The sequence below is a fragment of the Myxocyprinus asiaticus genome, chromosome 18 (genome assembly GCF_019703515.2).
Source record: "Myxocyprinus asiaticus isolate MX2 ecotype Aquarium Trade chromosome 18, UBuf_Myxa_2, whole genome shotgun sequence".
NCBI classification, from domain to species: Eukaryota; Metazoa; Chordata; class Actinopteri; order Cypriniformes; family Catostomidae; genus Myxocyprinus; species Myxocyprinus asiaticus.
This window is the reverse complement of record NC_059361.1, coordinates 34,359,624-34,383,824: the sequence shown is the minus strand read 5'-3', so window position 1 is coordinate 34,383,824 and position 24,201 is coordinate 34,359,624. Positions and strand designations below refer to the sequence as shown.

The window sequence follows — 24,201 nt, the reverse complement described above, 5'->3', positions numbered from 1 at the left end:
ACATCCAACTTGAATGGAACGCAGCATAACCGTGTACCCTGACGAAACGAAATGCATTGCAAGCAACATTTAAATCGCAAATATTATTAGATTGATTTTTCCAGGGATTATAGACCTCCTTCGTAGATTCATATGAAAAATAATGATTTTTGAATGTCTGTTCGGGAGACGTTCATTTCACAAAACAGTCATGCTGCAGTTAAAATTAGGCTTGCCTGAGCATTAAGTGTCTTTCAAGTTCTGGCTTTCATGCGCGTACTTGTTTTTCAAATGTCAGTTGGTATTACTAGTTAGCTGCGACATAATGTATGATGCCCAAAGGCACAGGGTGTCTTATTCATTGTGAAACTGTGTTTTCTTAATGGCATGAATCACAATGAAGACCTAGACTTTTAATGCATGGCCCACCACTGCCCTAAATGAGGGTGCCCCAGCCGACTTCCATCCCCTGAGGATGATTTTTCTGCCAATCATGACTCTGGATAGGAGCCAACTTTTTAAATATCTGTCCCCAATATTAACAGCCATCCTATCACACAGGATACAGAGTCTGGTGCTAAATGAAAATTTATTGTCCTACACCTCACACATAATGTTCTGAACCCCCAACCAAAATTCTTGGATCTTTACACATCCCCAAAAAAACATGTGTTGTGTCCCCGTCTTCTGATTGGCACCGCCAGCAGGTGGGTGTGTCTTTAAGACCCAACCTATACAATCTAGAGGGGATCCAGTAGAATCGATGCAAAATCTTAAATTGCATCAGATGGACCCTTGCACCTCTAGATGTAGACTTGATGCTTTTTAAAATCCTAGCCCACTCTCCCTGCTCTAATACCAACTTTAAATCTTTCTCCCATAATATCTTGAGAGAAGTTGAAGCTCTGTCCCCCAGACTCTGAATTAGCAGGGAGTAATACACCGATGCCTCATGACCTTTTCCAAAAGCAGTAATCACCACTCCCAGAGTATCTGCCGCTTTAGGGTGGTGTAAACTACTCCCAAAAATAGTACAGAATAGGTGGCGCAGCTGTAAATACCTAAAGAACTGAGTTCTAGGAATCTTAAAATGTTGAACCAAATTTTCAAAAGATCTCAGCTCTCCATTCTCATATAGGTCACTGAGTGTAGTAACCCCCCTCCCAATCCACTCTGACCAACAGAAAGGGGACTTATTAATAAGTAATTTAGGATTCAGCCATATGCTCGAGGCAACATTTAAATAAATGTCTGAATTAAACACTCTGGACACTTTTGTCCAAACCACGTGCAAATGCGAGATAACGGGGTGCAACTTAACTTCTCCAGTTAGTTTGATAGAAAGGCTTTGTAATGGCGAAATAGGGGCAAGAACTTCCTGTTCAATACAAAACCAGAGAGGGGCTTTCTCAGGTGGAAGTGACCAATGAGCCTAATATCTGAGACCGAATGCATAATAATAAAACAAAATCTTGTGTAGGCCTAGCCCACCTTTGTCAATCGGCCTATGTAACTTGTTGAAATGTAATCTGGGACGTTTAGCATTCCAAATAAAGGACTTCGCTATGCTATCAAATTGCTTGAAATAAGAGAGGGGGACATCTACAGGGAGAGATTGTAGCAGGTAGTTGAATTTTGGAATACAATTCATTTTAATAACATTAACCTTCCCATTCATCAATAAATGTAATGAAGCCCACCTACTCACATCACTTGAAAACCTTTTTATTAAAGTGTCGAAATGAACTCTAACTAAATCACACAAATTAGCTGGGAATAAAATGCCCAAATACTTAATGCCCTGTTTCGGCCACTGGAAGGCACCCGGTTGAAAAGCCATTAGTGGGCAGTACGCTGTCAGAGCCAAAGCTTCGGATTTAGACCAGTTGACTTTGTATCCTGAGAACTTAGAAAAGGAATTAATAATTCTGTGGAGGCAAGGCATAGATCTAATGGGGTCAGAGACGAATAATAAAATATCATCTGTGTAAAGCAAAAGCTTATGCATCATCACCCCTGGAAAATCATCCTCCTTTCTTATCGCGGCTGCTAATGGTTCCAGGGCAAGACAGAACAATAATGGAGAAAGAGGGCAACCCTGCCGGGTGCCCCTATCCAGAGTAAAATAATCTGAAATTAAATTTGTACCACCGCTACCGGTTGTCTATAAAGTACCTTAATCCATTCAATAAAAGTATATCCGAACTCGTACATTTCCAAAACCTTAAAAATATAATCCCATTCTACCATATCAAAAGCCTTTTCAGCATCAAGTGAGATGGCAGCGACCGGAGTCTGAAATGCCTAATGTTATCAGATGAGCTGTGGCCCCGAATGCACCCCACCTGATTTATATGTATAAGAGATGTCATAATTTGACTTATTCGGTTAGCCTTGCCTGTAGGTATGGCCTTAATTACCTTAGAATTTTTTTGCTCAGCCATCAGTTTAGGAAGTTCTAATGGTTCCACAAAGTTTCTAATATCTTCATCAGTAGATGTGGAACTATAAAGATCAAGATAGAATTCTTTAAAAGTATTATTAATATCAATGGGCGAGGTGAAAATTTCACCACCAGCAGATTTCACTGAGGGAATGGTAGAAAAAGACTCTCTCTGTTTTATACCTGTATATCTAGCCAAAAGCTTCCCTGCTTTGTCCCCCAACTCAAAATATGACTGTCTTGCCCTAAATAACCAAAAAATTGTATTATATCTACATATATTTGGGAGTGGTTGTGGTGTAGTGGACTAAAGCACGGAACTACTAAGCAAAAGGTTGTTGGTTCAATCCCCACAGCCACCACCATTGTGTCCTTAAGCAAGGTACTTATCTCCAGGTTGCTCCAGGGGAATTGTCCCTGTAATAAGGGCACTGTAAGTCACTTTGGATCTGCCAAATGCATAAATGTAAATATTTCAATCAGGTCAATTCTCTAATGCCATAAGACAACATTCAGCTTTGTCTCTGTGCTTTTAATATTCTCTTCCAACTCCACGAGTTCTCATGCTTTGAATTTTTGACAAATGAGGCATACTGTATGATCCGACCCCTAAGAACCGCCTTAAGTGCCTCCCAAGCCACGCCCATAGAGGATACTGAGGACTGGTTGGTCTCCATATAAACATTGATTTCAGCCTTTAACATTTGTTGGAAATCAGGATTTTGCAAAAGGGATACATTAAAGCCAACTATATGATTTTTTTTTCTCCATATGTGGCAACATCTCTAAACTCACCAGGGCGTGATCTGAGACTAAAATGTTTCCAACTGAGCAATCAACAAAAGATGAAATGAGGGACTTAGATATAAAAAAAAAATCTATTCTAGAATAAATATTATGGACTGATGAAAAAAAATTGTGCAACAAACAACCCCCGAACAGAAAAAACAGAAAAAAGAAAAACGTGTGCATTAACCCCATGCACGACACGGCCAACTGGCGTCCATGTACGCCTACGAGAGCCCCCGTGACAACTTTGCTGTCGGATTGCTCAAGTCTGGTGCTTCTATACAAAAATTTGTAATACAGAATTACACAACAGAAGATAATCTATAAAACAAACTCCAGACCATAAGCGGAATAATCACAAAAAAAAAAAAGTAGATTCATCCACTTAATTGTCACGAAGGTGTGTAGCTCCATCCGCTAGCGGAACCAGTACAAAGGGCAGTCAAACTCACTCCAATGTCCTGCAAGAAATATTGCACAAAACCAACTCCAGCCAACAGGAGACATAAGCACCCAAAACGAGCAGATTCATCCACAAGCTGTCCCGAAGAAATGATACTACACGAAACAAACTCCGGCCGCTAGGCAGAGCCAGCACAAAATGAAAAAGGCGCTCCGTTTCCTCGGACAGTCAACTGAATGTTCAGTGAGTCAGGTCCACTAGGCGGCAACCAAATGGCTTACTCACTCCAATGTCTTTATGTAGGACAATGCTTGCTGTGGGCATGTAAATATTTTACGGCCATCCTTAGTATCTATTCTGAGTTTGGCCGGAAACATCAGAGCAAAAGCGACCTTCCGTTGATGTAAGAGATTCTTGCATTCCCTGAATCGTTCACGTTTCTCTCTTGTCGAATTCGCGAAGTCTGGGTACAAGAAAATGCTGTGGTTCTTCCAAGAGAGCGTTCCTCGCTTCGCATAACACGAGATCTTGATCGGATGATCTCAGGTATTTGGCCAGAATTGATCGGGGCCTGTCTCCCTCCACGGATCTCCGAGCTGGTACCCTATGAGCTCGCTCGATTTCCAGCTCATGGCCTGTTATGTCAAGCAGACTCGGGAAGAGCCCATCTAGGAATTTCACCATATCTCGGCCTTCTTCATGCTCCGTAATTCCAACAATTTGGACATTGTTTTGCCTATTACGATTCTCATGGTCTTCCCATTTTTCCAATATGCGTTCCAAATCTACTTTGGTCGCTATCGGATTAGCAGCTAATTCCCTCTCCGATGACTCCAGATAATCGATCTGTCTCGACGTCCGACAGTCTTGTAACCAACTCAGAGAATAACCAACTCAGTGATCAATCGACGTATTACAGCAAGATCCTCCAAGTCTGCAACAACCTTCGTCAACATTGCCGACACATTCATCAATTCATGCCGGATTTCTTTCAGTTCATCGTCCGAATTGAGTCCGGGGCTTTTGGCCTGCCGCTGAGGGGAATCAGTTTGAGCACGTATGTGTCTTTTAATATCTACTGAGCCCGAGGATTTTGAATTCTTTGACATATTGTCTTCTTCGATCAGTTAAGAATCAGGGTGTAGCAAATCTCACCGGTTTATGACACAAATATTATTAAAACTAGCAAAGTGCGCAGAGCTCGCCAATCACACGTCGGCTCCTCGCATGGCATCACGTGACTCCTCCGGTCATTTTTAATGGATGTACAAAGTCAGTTCCACTTATGTTCACACAGGTGTCCATGCAGAATAAACCACAGGTGTAAATTCATCACATTAACTATGGACATGTTCCTTGAACAACAAAAGTTGTCCCAATACTGTTTTGCCTCAATTTTGAACAATACTGTGTATCTAATGCTTTAAAACTTAAGCTTAACTTTAGCATAAGTTGTGAAAATATGTCATGAAAAGTATTTTTGCTTTAAAGTGTCCAGTTACTTTTTGGGGCCACTGTATGTTCTTATTTGAGTGCACATGATCTGCTAATCATAATGTTCACTAATTAATTTTTTGTGTAACTTATTATAATGTGGTACCCTTTAAATTTTATTAAGAAAAAGGAACTTCTCATTATATTTTATATATATATATATATATTCTTTTTTTATTATTATTATTTTTTTTTTATTATTATGTCAAATATCAGCAGGATACATCCAGCCTCAGTTTAGATGTGACTTAAGAAAAAGAAATGGACACTAGTGTGTTTGAACACCCAGACAGGTTTTCATATAAGATCCTTCTCCTCTATAAACAGCTCTTTGGAGAAGAAGAATAATGCCCTACACTGCCCCGATTAGATATAGTGAAGTCCCGGAAGAAATATCCGAGGAGTGGGTAACAATATTACCTTGACCTGTGGGACTTCTATAAATCCCTGGATAAGGTATACAAGGAACTGTTGAGGTGATCCTATACTAGCTCAAACAATGTAATACGATTATCTAACTTTCAAAAGACTGTCATCCTTGTTGTTTTATGTGTCCAAGGTCAGGTTGGCTTTAATCTCTTAATTGCAAGATTGATATTGATAGACATTGAGAAAATTACATAGACATTGAGATAGACTTTGTGTAAGGCCAGATGATTTATGTTATGTGACTCTAAACTTTAAACCCAGAATGACCTGTTGACTTCAGGTTTTACATACCTTATGCTTGAATTCTCTCCCACTAATTCCTCTCTCTAGATTTGACTGTGCAAGAAATGGCAAAGGGATGTGTGCCTAAAGGTCTTAAATGTAAGCATTTCATCCAACACAGGAAAATTAGCGGACTGGCATTGTTTGCAGCTTGATATGTGGCCATCATAGATTTGTGACTGTGTGATGTAGTGGCTTTTTAAATGTATTCATAATTATCTTCAGTTGTTCTTCAAGACCTCAAAAGTGTTACAGACAGGCTACTCTTTTACATTACAATAAATAATGAGAAATGAAACATATGGGTCTATGGCAAAGGATGTCATATAGTATAATAAAAAATATATAATGATATAATATAAAAGCTAGTTTTTAGAAATGTGTATTCAGTTTTGAAAAAGTAGCATACTATTTTCTAAAAATGTCATGAGTTTTCTAGGATTTTAATACTTCAGGGGCTGAGGCCAAAACATCAAGGGGTAAGAGTATGGGTATCCTATCTAATGTTCTTTATTATTTCATTACTGATTAACGGTGTGAGAAACTGCTCCAAACAATTTAGTCCGTGCAGGAGGCATCTGAATGATTTCTAGTGAATCGCGAACTGATTCAGACTGTTTTGCCAACCCGTTTGAGCACTTAACTAACTCAAAAGAGTGATTCATTGCGTGATTTGGGCATCGTTAGTTCTGCTTCTAATAAGCAGACAAACATTTTTTTTTTTTTTAAGATTTTAGCTAGTTAACAATACTTCTTTAAAGATGCACTCAGTAATTTTTGGAATGTGTCGTCCTGGACTTACACTGACACCTAAGGGCGTGGATGAAACATCATTCAAACGCAATAGTTTTCATTTACTGATGAAGTTTAATTTATTGGCGCCATCTTTGGGAATGACAATGAGGCTGTGAGGGATAGACCATCTCTTGTCCCATCTCATCAATGGCACACATGGTATAAAGCTGTATAAAGCCTCTAGATCCCATCTGATTTTCCACAACTCATGTTGTGTGGAGTTTTTTTTTTTTTCTACTGAATGTTGTTGGAAAGATCATTTTTTTAAATGTTTCGTCCGCAGTCGATCCAAAAACAATTTAATCTGCAGTAAAACCCATTGAAGAGACTGTACGTCTATCCCTCACAGGCTCATTGTCATTCCCAAAGATGGCGCTGCTGTGAATAAGGTCTGTTGTAGACATTCACTATTCACAGTCAGCCATGATTATTTTAATTCATGAGTGTAGTGTCCAATAACAGGGCGCTTACTGGGATTAATTGAGTATTATTCTACTGGTGATTCTAACAATGTAAAATAAACTAGCTTTTATTAGGTTACTGATATGAATGAGGTCTACATCGCATCTGAGCGGTCATGATTTTATTCATGTCTCAAAATTACTATTAATTTCTTTGGGAGTAAAACTTTTTTAGAGGAAAAATGACTGAGAGCACCTTTAAATATTGACTTTCTGGGTATAAATAACCGAAAGCTTCAGTTCCACTCAAAAAAGTAAAAAAATAAAAAAATAAATAAAAACATTCAGGTCAAAAATTTAATAATTCGGGGCTCGAGCTCCCAATATCGCCCCTGGATGTAACCATTAGCGTAAATAAAAGTGATTAAGTGTTTTCCTTGAATAGCTACATGTGAGTGTACACTTCTTAATACATTTTCACATTTTCTTGGGGTCAAACTTTTTGACATGAACATAACCAAGCCATTTTTTAAAAGATGACTGTATAAAGCTGTTCAGGTTGTAGTCCAAAAACCCAGAAGAGAATTCCTTATTTTAATCATATGTTGAAACACCCCATTATAAAGACATTAATTGTAATTTTGATATATATGTAGGAAATCATGACCACTCACATTAAAATTAAGACTATGAAGACTAAGCTGTTTTATTCTACTTGGAGAGGGTCCACACATGGGGGCTGCCATGTTAGAATCACATGACCAGTCGAATACTACTCTCTTAATCTCAGTAACCGTCCTGTTATTTGACACTTTTACTCATTGATTAAAGTAATCATGGCTGACTGTGAATATTAAATTTCTACAATGACATCTGAAACTGAAAACTATTGATTTTAAATTATGCTGCATCCAAGCCGCTAGGTGTCACTGTATGTCCAAGATGACACAAAGACAAAAGTTACTGAGTGCACCTTAAAGTAGCTAATAATTAAAGCCAAACTAGTTTTTCCCAATAATTTCAGCCTTTTAATGAGACTTGTTTTCTTCATTATGAGACATTCTTCAAGACGGTTACTTCACCCTGACATTTTTTACTTTATGCCCTACAAAAATATTAAAATTAATTCTACTTCAGAAATGAAAAAAGACTTGCAAGGACAATAAAGCAGAACAGCATGGGGCCTGGGTAGCTCAGCAAGTAAAGATGCTGCCTACCACACCTGGAGTCGCAAGTTCAAATCCGGGGTGTGCTGAGTGCTAAGCAACCAACTGGCCAGGTTGCTATGGTGGGTAGAGTGTACTGGGTATTGAGCATTCCAGATTGGGGAGAAAATCCAAAACAATAGAGAAGAAAAATGGCACCCTGACGCTCAGTCAAAAGATTATAAATAAGATAATTTAAATTACATAAACGACACTTATTTATGTATGCCGTTAAAAAGAACAGCGGAAACTGTCTTTCTATGCAGCCATGAGGTCCCTTTAAGTGCGTGACCCGGAAGTACGTCAGCACAACCGGCACGTGTGCGGACTCTCTTCCGGCCTCTGAAGCCAGGCTGCGAGCGTGGATTTACATCTGTGCCCTTAAAATAAAACAAACATGAGTGTCCCTGCGTTTATTGACATAACAGAGGAGGACCAGGTATGTTTTAAAGCATTAACAAACTGTTTTGACTTCCATACACTCATAATTCTGCAGAAGAAGACGTCCACATGTTTCATCAGTCTTTTTAGATGCTAACATATGTTAGCCTTTAGCTGCTCTCAATACAGACAATGATCTGACACAGTTTTGAGTGTTTAACAGACAGGAATATGTTTACATATTTACACGATTTTACGTATTTAATTAGGTGTTTGTTGCACGGTTGCATTGAAGCAAACACTCTCGTCAGGATGTGTGTTTTTCTATGGTAAGAGGTGAGTTCAACTTAGTTCTATTGCTCATTTTCAGGCCTCGGAGCTCAGAGCCTATTTGAAGTCTAAAGGAGCTGAGATCTCAGAGGAGAATTCAGAAGAAGGGCTGCATGTTGATCTGGCACAGATCATCGAAGCAAGTGACATTTGTCTGAAAGACGATGACAAAGGTACGAAATCCCACAAACTTTGAAGGATTGCGCTAACATATAATGTATAATATAACATAACATCTATGGGTTCCTCTGCAGATGTTGAGAGTGCGATGAACAGCATTGTGTCCCTGTTGCTGATTCTGGAGACAGAGAAGCAGGAGGCTCTCATTGAGAGTTTATGTGAGAAGCTGGTGAAGTTCCGTGAGGGTGAACGTCCCTCACTCAGGATGCAGCTGTGAGTACCACCAGCTCGCCTTCATCTTTTCTTTTTTTTATCGTATTGTTGAAATGTTTAGACTAGCATCTTTTCATTTTACTGCAAGAGGTCTTGATTGAATGTGTTTGTACATTTCCTTCATTCAGCTTGAGCAACCTGTTCCACGGTATGGATGAGAACACAACAGTGAGGTACACTGTCTACTGCAGTCTGATTAAGGTGGCTGTCACCTGTAATGCCATTGCATTCATGCCTACGGACCTGGATCAGGTATAACCATCAGCGTCACACTTTCAGAACAGATCAATGTAATTCCAGCCCCTAAAACACATCATGTAATATCTAATAATAATGTCTGGATCATATTTCACCCCATAATCAAAAGAAAAATAACAAATTAAGCACATTTAACTTCCCTTACCGCAGTTGTCAGTAACCTGATAATGTGAAAAACCTTATTGTTTTTATTATCATAAATTACTTAGTATATATATATATTATTTAAATTGCATTGTGCAATTGTAAGTATTCATCACTTCACTATTTGTTGTTCTGAATTAAATGCATTTATTTTCTAAATGTAATTAATGGTAATTAAAGTCGTTTTTTTTTTTTTTTTTTTTTTGCATTGCTGTATTGAGAATTTGAGGGGATATTGTGCTTAATTGTCACAATGCAAAAAAAAAAATCTTAATGGTCCTTAAAATGGGCTTAATTTTCTTTATGTATATTAGGGCTTGGAAATTTAACGCGTTCATTTCTATGATTACTAGTTGACTGTTGAACACATTAGATAAACATCTAATAATGCATTGTCAATGTACACTTACGTTTATCTTACAAATAAAGCTTGACAAACTGAATCTGCCCATTTGATCCTATTATTCAAAAAGTCCACTGAAAAATGCCAGATGTAACTTAATTACAACGTCCACTGATTTTTTTGACATGTAAGCGTATACTTGATTTAAAGATTTATACCTGTAAAAATGTCTAATTAACTATTCGCAAAAAAAAAAAAAAAATGTTTTTCTACCATGTTTATATTTAAATAATTACAATAAATGATCAACCAATTTCTTTCAATGTTTTTAAGACAAAATATAAAGTAAATATATTTAATTAATCGTAATCACAGAAAACTGTGCAATTAATGGTAACACTTTACAATAAGGTTCCATTTGTTAACATTAGTTAACAACATTAGTTAAAATGAACAATACTTATTAAGCATTTATTAATCTTAATTTGTGTTAATTAAAACATATACTAATACATTTTTAAAATTAAATGTGGTATTAACATTTGTTATGCATTATGAACTAACATTGAACTATTGTATTTTTATTAACTAACATTAGCTAATATTAACAAATGCAGTAAAAAAAAATAGATTGTTAATTGTTTGTTCATAACACCTAATGCATTAACTAATGTTAACGAATGGAACCTTATTGTAAAGTGTAACCCAATTAATTCATTTAATTTTTTTAAATAGATTCAAAGCCCTAATTAATATATCTGTGTGTGTATATGTATGTGTGTGTGTATATATACATTATATATATATATATATATATATATATATATATATATATATGTATATATATGTGTGTGTGTGTGTGTGTGTGTGTGTGTGTAATATATATACAGGTGCATCTCAATAAATTAGAATGTCATGGAAAAGTTAAATAAATAAATTTAAATAAATACCATAAAAAAATTGTTTTATTAAGTTAATATACTGTGTATGTGTGTATACATATATATATATATATATATATATACAGGTGCATCTCAATAAATTAGAATGTCGTGGAAAAGTTCATTTATTTCAGTAATTCAACTCAAATTGTGAAACTCGTGTATTAAATAAATTCAATGCACACAGGCTGAAGTAGTTTAAGTCTTTGGTTCTTTTAATTGTGATGATTTTGGCTCACATTTAACAAAAACCCACCAATTCGCTATCTCAAAAAATTAGAATATGGTGACATGCCAATCAGCTAATCAACTCAAAACACCTGCAAAGGTTTCCTGAGCCTTCAAAATGGTCTCTCAGTTTGGTTCACTAGGCTACACAATCATGGGGAAGACAGCTGATCTGACAGATCAATAATTGACACCCTTCACAAGGAGGGTAAACCACAAACATTCATTGCCGAAGAAGCTGGCTGTTCACAGAGTGCTGTATCCAAGCATGTTAACAGAAAGTTGAGTGGAAGGAAAAAGTGTGGAAGAAAAAGATGCACAACCAACCGAGAGAACCGCAGCCTTATGATTGTCAAGCAAAATCGATTCAAGAATTTGGGTGAACTTCACAAGGAATGGACTGAGGCTGGGGTCAAGGCATCAAGAGCCACCACACACAGACGTGTCAAGGAATTTGGCTACAGTTGTCGTATTCCTCTTGTTAAGCCACTCCTGAACCACAGACAACGTCAGAGGCGTCTTACCTGGGCTAAGGAGAAGAAGAACTGGACTGTTGCCCAGTGGTCCAAAGTCCTCTTTTCAGATGAGAGCAAGTTTTGTATTTCATTTGGAAACCAAGGTCCTAGAGTCTGGAGGAAGGGTGGAGAAGCTCATAGCCCAAGTTGCTTGAAGTCCAGTGTTAAGTTTCCACAGGCTGTGATGATTTGGGGTGCAATGTCATCTGCTGGTGTTGGTCCATTGTGTTTTTTGAAAACCAAAGTCACTGCACCCATTTACCAAGAAATTTTGGAGCACTTCATGCTTCCTTCTGCTGACCAGCTTTTTAAAGATGCTGATTTCATTTTCCAGCAGGATTTGGCACCTGCCCACACTGCCAAAAGCACCAAAAGTTGGTTAAATGACCATGGTGTTGGTGTGCTTGACTGGCCAGCAAACTCACCAGACCTGAACCCCATAGAGAATCTATGGGGTATTGTCAAGAGGAAAATGAGAAACAAGAGACCAAAAAATGCAGATGAGCTGAAGGCCACTGTCAAAGAAACCTGGGCTTCCATACCACCTCAGCAGTGCCACAAACTGGTCACCTCCATGCCACGCCGAATTGAGGCAGTAATTAAAGTAAAAGGAGCCCCTACCAAGTATTGAGTACATATACAGTAAATGAACATACTTTCCAGAAGGCCAACAATTCACTAAAAATGTTTTTTTATTGGTCTTATGATGTATTCTAATTTTTTGAGATAGTGAATTGGTGGGTTTTTGTTAAATGTGAGCCAAAATCATCACAATTAAAAGAACCAAAGACTTAAACTACTTCAGTCTGTGTGCATTGAATTTATTTAATACACGAGTTTCACAATTTGAGTTGAATTACTGAAATAAATGAACTTTTCCACGACATTCTAATTTATTGAGATGCACCTGTATATATATATATATATATATATATATGTATACACACATACACAGTATATTAACTTAATAAAACAATTTTTTTATGGTATTTATTTAATTAGGAAGTAATTCCCAAATATAATCAAGCTAAAAAGTGTTTATTGTAAATACGATTGGGGTTTGTGTCTTGTGCAGGTGCGTAAGTGGATCACAGACTGGAATCTGAACACAGAGAAGAAACACACTCTTCTTAGGCTGGTGTACGAGGCGCTGGTGGACTGCAAGAAGAGGTACCTGAATGAGAACATTTAACTGATTGGATTTTTAGTACGGCATGTTCATCTTATTCTTATAAGGGATGCATCGATATGGATTTGCTGGGCCGATACCGATAATTTACAGCAGATTGTTGCTGATAACGTTAACTGGTGTTGTCAAAAGTCCCGATACTTTGGTATCAAGTCGATACTAAAATGAAAAAGATGTAACAATACCAGTGTTTCTGTAGTACCGGTAGTACTGAGCACCGACTCTGTCCAGTACCAGCACACAGTATGACTGACGACTGCTTTAAAACGCTCACAGGCTTATTTTGAATGCGTGGCTCCTTTTACACTGAAATGGAAAATGTATCAAATTAAAATCGTGACATGTCCTAGTGTGATTTATTGAACCGCTAATGTCCACTGACATTGAGAATCATTCATGTTGTATCAGATGACAGAGCAGAGCACTTATCCATCTTGAACCACGCAGCACATGTAAAATATATATTTATACAATTAAAATCACAGCATTTGCGCTTTAATCTCAATTTATATGGAATTTAAAACAACAGAGTTGACCAAAGTGTTTCACAGTAATAAAATTGAAAACATAACATTTCAACATTACTACATACACAAACACCAGTAATCTGAAATACAAATACTCCAAAACTGTGTCCTGCATTTCATTTGTCAGACTCAAAGGACAGTGTAAAGAGATGAGATTTCAGACGTGACTTAAAAGTCTTCAGTAATCACACTGGGCCATGGCGCGAACTGTTTATCTGGAAAAGTGAAGAAAAAACCCACATCATAATAAAAGCCAGAGGCCTGAAATTGGTGAAATTGTGACAGAAATAAATAACAACTGTATAGTAAAAGGTAGTATTCACTGTAACAATAATAATTAAGCAATATATCAGAAGCAAGACTGCTGTTGAATAAAAGTTTGGGGAAAAAAATGTAATGACTTGTTGAAAAGTTCCATTTTCACTTGTTAAAAGTTTTAAGAATTAATTGATTAGACATTTTGATTATGAAATTAAATTAAACTTTAAAACATGGAGTTCTGGAAAATAATAATTATTAAATTATTAAAAATAACAACTCAGTAACATATTAGCATATTTTTGCTGTGGTATCAATTGGTATCGAGAACTGTGATATCTGTACCGAATACTGAAATTTTGGTACCATGACAACACTACCTATAACCAATTTATTTTATTTTTTCAATTACATTTTAATTTCTAATCTTTCAACCTGGAACTGCTGGCTTATTGTTAAAAGCTTCTTATTTAAAAAATAGGTGTTATTTAAAAGCTTGGACATGACAATCTGACCAACTATTAACTGCAGCTATTTAAGGTTTGGCAGATGTAACATAAAGCAGAAATGTGACTAATATTCAGTGGTGGACAAAGTACATTAATCCTGTAGTTGAGTAAAAGTACAGATAGACTGATGAAATATAAAAAAAGTGAAAAAATCTAAGTGAAATTACTCCTTTTAAATTTCCACTTGAGTAAAAGTACAAAAATATTTGCTTTCAAATGTACTTAAGTGTTAAAAGTACTGGTCTATTAAAGGGATGGTTCCCCCAAAAATGAAAATTCTCTCATCATTTACTCACCCTCATGCCATCCCAGATGTGTATGACTTTCTTTCTTCTGCAGAACACAAATTAAGATTTTTAGAAAAATATCTCAGCTCTGTAGGTCCGTACAATGCAAGTGAATGGTGACCAGAACTTTGAGGCTCCAAGAGCACATAAAGGCAGCATAAAAGTAATCCACATGGCTCCACTGTTAAAATCCATGTCCTCAGAAGAGAGATGATAAGGGTGAGTGAGAAACGGATCAATATTTAGTCTATTTTTAGTATAAATCTCCACTTTCTTTTTCTTTTGTTTTTGGAGATTCACATTCTTTGTGCATATTGCTACCTTCTGGGCAGGAGGAGAATTTATAGTAAAAAAAGGATTTAAATATTTATCTGTTTCTCGCCGACATCTATCATATCACATCCGAAGACATGGATTAAACCACTGGAGTCATATGGTTTACTTTTATTCTGCCTTAAAGTGGTTTTTGGGGCTTCAGAGTTCTGGCCACCATTCACTTTCATTGTATGGACCTACACCTAAAAATGTTTGTTTGTGTTCAGCAGAAGACAGAAAGTCATACACATCTGGGATGGCACAAGGGTGAGAAAATGATAAGAGAAACTATCCCTTTAAGGCTTTTGTTTAATATTTTTTTGCAATTCAATATGCTTTATCCTCCTGCACATATAAATTTATAGAGAGAGTGGTCCAATGTCGCAGGCACACAGATAGTTTAGAGCTTTTTATTAAGGAAAAACTGCCATACACAATAACTGTGTGTGTGTGTGTGTGTGTGTTTGTTTGGCACTTTCTTGACTGTATGTGTGTTTTATACTTGAAAAGAAGTCCTTTTCATCAGAAGTGTTTCATCTGGTGTCTGGGACATGATCTCATTTCGCAGATGGTCTCTGAAGTAGTCCTGATCTGAAATTGAATGATCTTTAATTGCTAGTAAACTTTTTTGCAAATGTACAATGCATTTCCCACAGCACCATACTAAAAAATACAACACTAGTATGGTTAAACTAATGCAACTTTGTGAATGCAATGGTACAGTCTGGTTATTTGAGTTATATGATTAGTCATATTATAAAACCATACTGCCATACATTAAAGCAGGGGTCACCAATAATGAAGACATAAACCAAAAGGTTCACATGTGTTCTCAGGATGAGTATTCTTCATAAATGTAGGTCAGTGCAGATTGTGTTTTAAATTGTTTACGATTTATTACGATATCTGTTGGCAAAACAATGGGTTTTTATCTTTGTAAATTGCCAATTAGTACATCTTTGCTATTATATCAATCATTTTGTACTTCATAATTGTTTTACTGTTTAAATAATTGTAGAACAACATACCCTGCTAGGTCAACATGTTTAATAATTTAAATCGTTCTAATGATCAAAGATGCTAAACAGATGAGACTGTAGATTGCAATAAAGCTAGCCAAATCTGGTTTCATGCTTTAGCCTTGTATTCATTTTATGATTTGATAATTCCAAAAACAGAGATTAATATATTTTCTTTGACATATAAAGAGAAATAGGCCTTACAAACTGTTCTCGGCTCTTTATATAGCTCTGTCTATATATCCTATATTACCCTGCAACCTACTTTGCATTGGCCAGAGTGCATTTATAAGATTACTGCTAGCAAGCAAGTACATTCCTGGCAGTTTTATTAATATAATATTAAATATTACTTAGCTTGATGTGTTCAGGTTTTATGGCGAGTTCTTGAAAGCCGAAACCGTCATCGTGTATTTTGCTAGGCAGGCACAGAATACATTTAAAAATGACTTTTGGCGCTCAAATGCATTGGCCAACACTATATCTGAACGGTAACCCTCGTTCTGCGGAAACTCTCACGAGACCGCATTTGTTGCTTGGTTACGGATATAGTCTCGCGAGAACAAGACCTACCAGTCTTTTAATTTACCGCTGTTTATTCATTTCAAAGTAGTAAGGAAGGGCACATTTTTAAAAAATGTAGTGGAGTAAAAAGATATTATGCTTTTGAATGTAGTGAAGTAAAAGTTTCCTAAAATAAAAATACTCTGATAAAGTACAGATACCTGAAAAATGTACTTAAGTACAGTAACTAAGTAAAAGTACTTCCTTAATGTCCACCACTGCTTATATTACAGATGTATGCTGATCTGCATGAGAAATAAATGACGCACTTAAATAACAAATGACCAGTAATTAAGTTAATAAATTGATACACTTGCATGAATTGTATTGTACCCTTTTATATGAGTATTTATGGTGATCCAGATGAATCCCACTACCAATATCTGCCAATCGCTAACAGAGAGAGAATTATGAACTTGTAACAGCTGTAATAATGCATTAACCAAAATGAGGCAATACATTAACAGCATGTAACGGACATTAAACAACAAAGCACTCGATCACGACCATAATCTAGACTGCGAGTGCAGCGGTGGTTTGTGTGTGACATGAAGGGGAAAGACTTTGAAGGGAATGGGGCATAGAGATGATCACTTCTGTATGGAATGCACCCAGAGATTGAATGCTGAGAATAAACTAACAAATTGTTGCCAAACATATCGGTGCTAATTTCGCTATCAGTGTGTTAACATTTTGATATTCCCGGTTTTCGACAAATAATACATAGGCTGCCAATATATCGTGCATCCCTAATTATAATTTGTTTACTTACAGCGAGGCTGCAGCTAAAGTAATGGTTGAGTTACTTGGTAGTTATACAGAGGACAATGCGTCACAAGCCAGAGTGGATGCGCACAGGTACGAGTTTCTTCCACTGTCTACCTCTCAGTCTCATAATCCTTTATTGATATGTGTAAAACCTTCATATTCTCCCAGGTGCATTGTCCGGGCCCTGAAAGACCCAAACACCTTTCTATTTGACCATCTCCTGGCTTTGAAACCAGTCCGTTTCCTGGAGGGGGAACTCATCCACGATGTAAGTACAGATATTATCTTCGCATAGAAGTAGTTACAAAGAAGTTCTTACTACAAGTCGTCTTGAGAACATACCTCCTGTCTCATTCCAGCTCCTGACCATCTTTGTTAGCGCAAAGCTTGCAGCATATGTCAAATTCTACCAGAGCAACAAAGATTTCATTGAGTCTCTTGGTAAGTACTGTCTGAAAGACCATTATCTGTGATTAGAGCAGCTCTCACATATAATATATTTCCCAGTTGCTTGTAACTAAAAATGTAATGCTGCTGTGTTTAATAGTATGTGCTGCCATCACCTGTAGTGTACAAAAAAAGTAGATCCTGAAAATTCATAGAAGCAGTAATGTAAGAATCTCACTAGCCAATTTTTCAGCTGATATTGTTATTATTATTTTCACGTTTCAAAAACTGACAAGATCTGATTCAGACATATTCCTCAGCAAATGGCAAGTAACATATCGTGAACACTGTTTATTATCCATGTTGATTGTGTAAGTAAGCTTTTCTGGGGTTCGCTTAAACTTGAATTACCAATAAAGTAAGAGCAGAGACAAAAAAAAAGTCTGTTTATAAAAATATATATATATATTTTTCTCACATAATTTACAAAATTCTGGAATTGTCTTCTGTGAAGATATATGCACTGCCTCTTATAAAGGCACGGCCACAATTACCTTTGCATGCATGGAAACACAGATGTTTAAAACAATATGATGAAAACATGTTTAATAGTGTACTTTCCCCATCCCAGTTTAATATGCGGAGACAAAGGTGTGGTCTCATTTACTTTTATCATGGCGAAATTCCGTGGACAAAATATAGTAATTTCAATGGAAATCCATGTGAAACTCACGATTGTGCAGATTCCCATTGAAATGGAATGCATTAAATGCCGGACTTCCTTTGGCGAAGAATTTGCCCTAGCGGATTTTGCGTGGAGTTCAGGTTTGGTGAACTTTGACAGGCGAATTCGCCACATTGACCAATAGGAAGTTGCCAGTGATCTCTGTGTTGCCAGTGCTTCATACACAGTTCCACTGAATATTCACAATGGATAAGGATATCATTTTAGCTGCGAGTTTCTTTTAAATGAGTATAAAGTGCAACATTAAAACGAGGCTGTTTGGCGATTTGTTTTTTGCTGGTTCCACACGCGCTCAAGATTGTTCCAACCCTTCTTTGCCTGAGGAATTTTGCCGTGCAAAGGTAAACGTGACTGCACCTTTATGAAGTGTAATTATGCTGCCTATTGTTAGGAACAGCCTTTGTGTTATGAGTGAACTTGTGTTGCCTTAAAATGCTGTCTAGGTAGGCAGCTCAGTTGGTTTTGGGACTTAATGTCACTATCAAAAATGTTAACAAGAGCTTTTTTTATTATAATATATAGCGATGCACCAATGTATTTGCCAAACATTGGTATTGTACAATAAAAGCAATTATCTGGACTATTGGACATTAAGAACATTCCGAAAATTGAGAGATTGTACCAATTTAATGTGAGCCTAACAAGAGGCTATTTGGAATTCAGTTAATTTGAGTTTAGAATGTTAATGTGAGTTAACGTGCTTTTCGTTTCAATGTTTTGTTTATAACGCTGACCAGTTATTCTGAAACATGGAAGGACATGTAGAGACATAATGAAAAGGTTATTTAAATTGCTTTTGAAGTTGTGTAAGTATCAGTGCTTTGAAACAAGGTAACATTTACAAAAAGAAAAAAACCCTGCCAAACTATCTATATCGGCAGATTTTGTTCTAAATAATCAGATATTAATATCTGCATACAAATTTTGTACCAGTGCATCCAGACATCCAGTTTTAATCGGTATAAAAGAGTATAACTGTCCTGTGTGCGTAGTACTTTTAAAGTCCTTTTTTAAAAGCTACTATTACTTTTATCGTGTGTAGTAGTGTTGTTGTATTTTAAAATAACATTCAATAAGATGAGTGTTATTTTATCCATCTTCCATTTGCTGCTCATTGTTATTTGTTTTTAAATGCGCTGGACTGTTCAGCACAAGCACGCACATACATCAGTAATCTGTGGGCTGGTGGAATTTGAGACTCAGCAGTTTTGTTTCTTTTAAAAGGCAGATGTTAATTAGAGCAGGATCCTCCCTGCCACTGACCAGCGACAGCCAGTTCAGACCAATTTCAATGAAATGTTGATATAGCTCGCAGTACCTCCCTCTAAATCCTACATGGAATGGGTCATTGGCTTTTTCCTCATTTTGATATTTTTGTAATTAATATAAACAGATTTTCTGTCGAGAGGGTGAAACAGTGAATATTTACAGTGAACGTCAGCAATAGTCTGCACCTACAGCCTAGTAACATCCCAATAGAGCGCAACACTGTCTGCCCACTTCTTCTGCTGCCTGCCTTCTGGAAGTAATTTCCCAATGTATTTCTCTATAGAAAAATTCTACAATAAAGATTCAAATTCTAACCTTGAATTGCACAACACTACAACATTTGATTCAAAGTGTTTGAAAAGTGGGAAAAAAAGACAATTGCCAGATTGTGTGCTTAACATATTTAATGAGGAAATTAACTTCCATTTTACATTATTATTATTATTTTACAAAGTTTTCTGTCTTTTTTCACCTGAGTGCTGTTGAATGCCATAAGTGTACCTAAGAATCAAACTTAAAACTGTGCTGCATGTTGTTGTGTCCTCAGGTTTATCTCATGAGCAGAACATGGCCAAAATGAGGCTGTTGACGTTCATGGGCATGGCGGTGGAGATGAAGGAAATCTCTTTTGACATCATGCAGCAGGAGCTGCAGATCGATGCTGATGATGTGGAGCCCTTTGTCATTGATGGTACATCTCAGCCTAGTGGCTTTATTTTTACACCCTGCTCTCAAAAATAGACAGCAAAGAAATATATTAGGGATACGCTTAGTTGCACCATAGTATTTTCATCCTTCTAGACTGAGTAAAGATAAAAAACAGTGGTTTTATATGTACTTAATGAGTTGTTCTTTGAATTTTTAGTTGTTCGGACCAAAATGGTTTATTGCAAGATTGACCAGACACAGAGGAAGGTTGTAGTGAGGTAAGTCATGACCTTCTTACTAGGTTTGGGATCGATGCCTTTTTCACGCATCGATAATCGGAATATTTTCCCGATATATCTGGATATTTTTTTCTCTCTTTTTTTTCTCCCCAATTTGGAATGCCCAATTCACAATGCACTCTAAGTCCTCATGGTGGCGTAGTGAATCGCCTCAATCCGGGTGGCGGAGGACGAATCTCAGTTGCCTCCACGTCTGAGACCGTCAATCCGCGCATCTTATCACGTGGCTTGTTGAGCACGTTACTGCGGAGACATAACGCGTGTGGAGGCTTCACTCTATTCTCCGCGGTATCCATGCACAACACGTCACGCCACCACAAACCACATTATAGCAACCACAAGGAGGTGACCCCATGTGACTCTTCCCTCCCTAGCAACCGGGCCAATTTGGTTGCTTAGGAGACCTGGCTGGAGTCACTCAGCACACCCTGGATTCGAACTCACAACTCCAGGGGTGGTAGTCAGTGTCTTTACTTGCTGAGCTACCCAGGCCCCTAAATCTGGATTTTTGAGATACAAATAGGGCGGCTCATTACACAATTGTCTTTGTCTTTTCAAACATATTTCTCAACACAACTTTGGTAAAGTGTGTGCGGCAGGGTAAATTAAAGGGCGTCGCACACTGGACATGTCTTGACAACATTGCGCGTTCTAAAATTTGAAACCGTTATTTTCTATGACGGTACACACGCGCTGGGGGCTCACCATCTCTGGAGGCTGTTCAAAAATCTGCAGTGCCATAGAGCACAACTCGAATAGTTTTCCATTAAATTTGACCCAAATCATTATTAAAGGACAAAGATTATTTACTCTAGCCATCACTGGATGATATATTGTGTAAATGCATCTTTCATATAGCTACACAGTATATTTTCAGTTACAAGTATGTCTTTGTGGTTTGACAGCTTGAATGAAACCTCTTCAAAGATACATAGAGAAATTGCATAATAATTTTGAATCAATCAGTTTGCGCAGTGACAACAGTTTCATACACTAACCTGCCAACTCATCAATGGCACTTTTTTCATTCTTGAAGAACAACAAAAACCTTTAACTTTTGTGTGTTTGCTTCCTGTACAAGGAGTTCTAAAATACCCATCCTATGTTGTGATACCTGTGCCTTGTGACCAGCTTCAGTAAATGTTGTATTACCCCCTTGTGGTCTCCCATCGCTATTATGCCAGCCTGTTAAACAGAAGGCCAATTGAGTGAATTGGAAAGCACGCAAATTAGGCTTCTAATTTAAATGACAGTTAATACATCGATGTCTTAAAAATATATTGATAAAATAACTTGCTGATTAATAATTGATATATCGATATTAAATGGCATGCCTACTTCTAACTAATGGTCGATTGATATGTTTTTTTTTTTTTAATGGCCGATGCACACAATTTAGTATAGTAGATAACCTAAACACAAACTTGCTATACATTTTTTTTACTTTTATTTAGCTCTATATTTACTTAGTTTCACACAAAACATTTACATTTGTAAAAAATAACAATTAAAAAATATTCTTTTGCTTTAAATGGTAGATAGCAGTTTCTGTTTAGTCATCCAATTTTAGTAATTGTTTACACAAAGAAATTAATATATTAGGAAGAAGGAAATAACAACAGTGCACACAGTAGTCCAGCAACCACAGACGGTATGTGGGCATTAGCAACCTGTAGTTGACATGTTTTAAATGATTTTGTAAACCGATAATACTACTACTGTAACCATACTAACATTATTGTTCTTCTGTCTCACTTCCTGCAGTCACAGCACACATCGCACCTTTGGCAAACAGCAGTGGCAGCAGCTGTATGACACACTGAGCTCCTGGAAACAGAATCTTGTCACTGTAAAGAGCAGTCTGCAGACACTCTCTCCAACTGCCTGACACTGCTGTGTCTGTTTCAGTTTTTATATACATACAATAAAAGACTAATGAAGACCATCTTTGTGCAGAGTTTTTTTACACTGTTTACTGTAAGCATTATGTGGTTATTGTATCGCTCTGAGGAAGTTTTTTTTTTTTTTATAACGTCCAGCTGGATGGACTTTATCCTACTTATTTCACAGCTACTTACCTAATAAATAAATAAATGGACATAAAATATTGATTTGTGTTTAAGGAAGAAACATGAAACTAGCACAGTAATGTAGAAAAATCAGTTGTCTGGGACAAAGATTCACTTTAAAATTAAAATTCTGTCATTTATACACCCTAATATGAGTTTGTAATAATGTGAGAGTAAATAATTATAGAATTTTTTATTTTGGGTGAACTATCCCTTTAATACATGTGTCTCCTAAAACATAAATCAGCTGACACTTTGTTTTAAGCACAGTTGTTTTTGACACTGAACACTGAAACACATGATGTGATATATTGTGTGAGAAATACATGGTTTCAATAAACTGCAAAACTCAGTTGCTTTCCCTCTCCATTTGCACTCACAATATCAGGTTAACAGTTCATACTCAAATGATGTGTTGTGTGAGATTTACCAGTTATGTCTCTCTCTGTTCACTGTGTCCATTTCATTACCCCATTTTATCATTATCTGATACAGGTAGAATCACATATGGCTGCTCTCATTACACAGTGGCACTAAAATGGACAATTACATCACACATAAGAATGTATGAATGTCATTGCATAAAGTAACAATATAAAAAAAAGTGGCATTTTCTCAAAACTAACTCCACTTAGCCATTTTAGCAGAGACTTAACCAACTGGTCCTAAAATGGTTTTTAAAGGGATAGTTCACCCAAAAATGAGAATCATTTACTCAACCTCATGCCATCCCAGATGTGTATGACTTTATTTCTTCTGCAGAACACAAATGAAGATTTTTAGAAGAATATTTCAGCTCTGTAGGTCCCCAATGTAGGTGAATGGGGACCAGACCTTTGAAGCACCAAAAAGCACATAATGTCATCATAAAAGTAATCCATAAGACTCCAGTGGTTACATTTATGTCTTCAGAAGTTATATAATAGGTGTGGGTGAGAAACAGATCAATATTTAAGTCCTTTTTCCATATACATTCTCCTCCCTGTCAGTAGGTGGTGATATGCACGAAGAATGTGAATCACCAAACACAAGAAGAAAGTGAAAATGGAGATTTATAGTAAAAAAAAGACTTACATTTTGATTTGCTTCTCATCCACACTTACAGTTCAAATAAATAGCAGTGCATTAATAAAAGTGAATAAAGTGCAAAGCTTTTTTAATAGCTTTTATTTCCATATTTCAAATGTAGTGGAAACATTACACATTCAATTCCAAATTAAAGCATTAACACATTTTATCAAGTCTGCGTTATTCTTTTACAGGAAGCAAAGAAAAGGAATATTAATCTGTTCAAAAAAATAGCAGTGTAGACATTTTTCTCTTCAAACTGTTTTTGATAACTGCTGCGCATCTGCGTTGCATCAAGTCAACCAACTTCTGGCACCTAGAAACAGGTATTTCAGCCCAGGATGAATGAACTACATTCAACAGTTCCTGTGAATTTTTGGGTTTTGCTTCAGAAACTGCATTTTTAATGTCACCCCACAAGTTTTCAATGGGGTTGAGGTCAGGGGATTGAGCTGGCCACTCCATTACCTCAATCCTTTTTGTCTGGAACCAAGATGCTGCTTGCTTACTCGTGTGTTTGGGGTCAT

The 24,201-nt window shown here is 36.8% G+C and overlaps 1 protein-coding gene across 1 annotated transcript; it reads left to right on the top strand.

Annotated features, from left to right (window-relative positions):
• Window positions 1-8,524: 8,524 nt before the first annotated feature.
• Window positions 8,525-22,482, top strand: LOC127455765 (eukaryotic translation initiation factor 3 subunit M-like). Its single transcript, XM_051723892.1, has 11 exons — window positions 8,525-8,659; window positions 8,972-9,104; window positions 9,186-9,324; window positions 9,453-9,576; window positions 12,829-12,923; window positions 17,196-17,279; window positions 17,358-17,457; window positions 17,549-17,630; window positions 20,138-20,281; window positions 20,456-20,516; window positions 22,302-22,482. The coding sequence occupies exons 1-11, from the start codon at window positions 8,618-8,620 to the stop codon at window positions 22,423-22,425; spliced, it is 1,128 nt and encodes a 375-aa protein (XP_051579852.1). The 5' UTR covers window positions 8,525-8,617; the 3' UTR covers window positions 22,426-22,482.
• Window positions 22,483-24,201: the final 1,719 nt, after the last annotated feature.

Coding starts and splice junctions, on each gene's coding strand:
- LOC127455765 (XM_051723892.1), top strand. CDS start 8,618: ATGAGTGTCCCTGCGTTTATTGACATAACAGAGGAGGACCAG. Junction 9,105..9,185: donor TCTGAAAGACGATGACAAAG/GTACGAAATCCC, acceptor GTTCCTCTGCAG/ATGTTGAGAGTGCGATGAAC. Junction 9,577..12,828: donor TGCCTACGGACCTGGATCAG/GTATAACCATCA, acceptor TGTCTTGTGCAG/GTGCGTAAGTGGATCACAGA.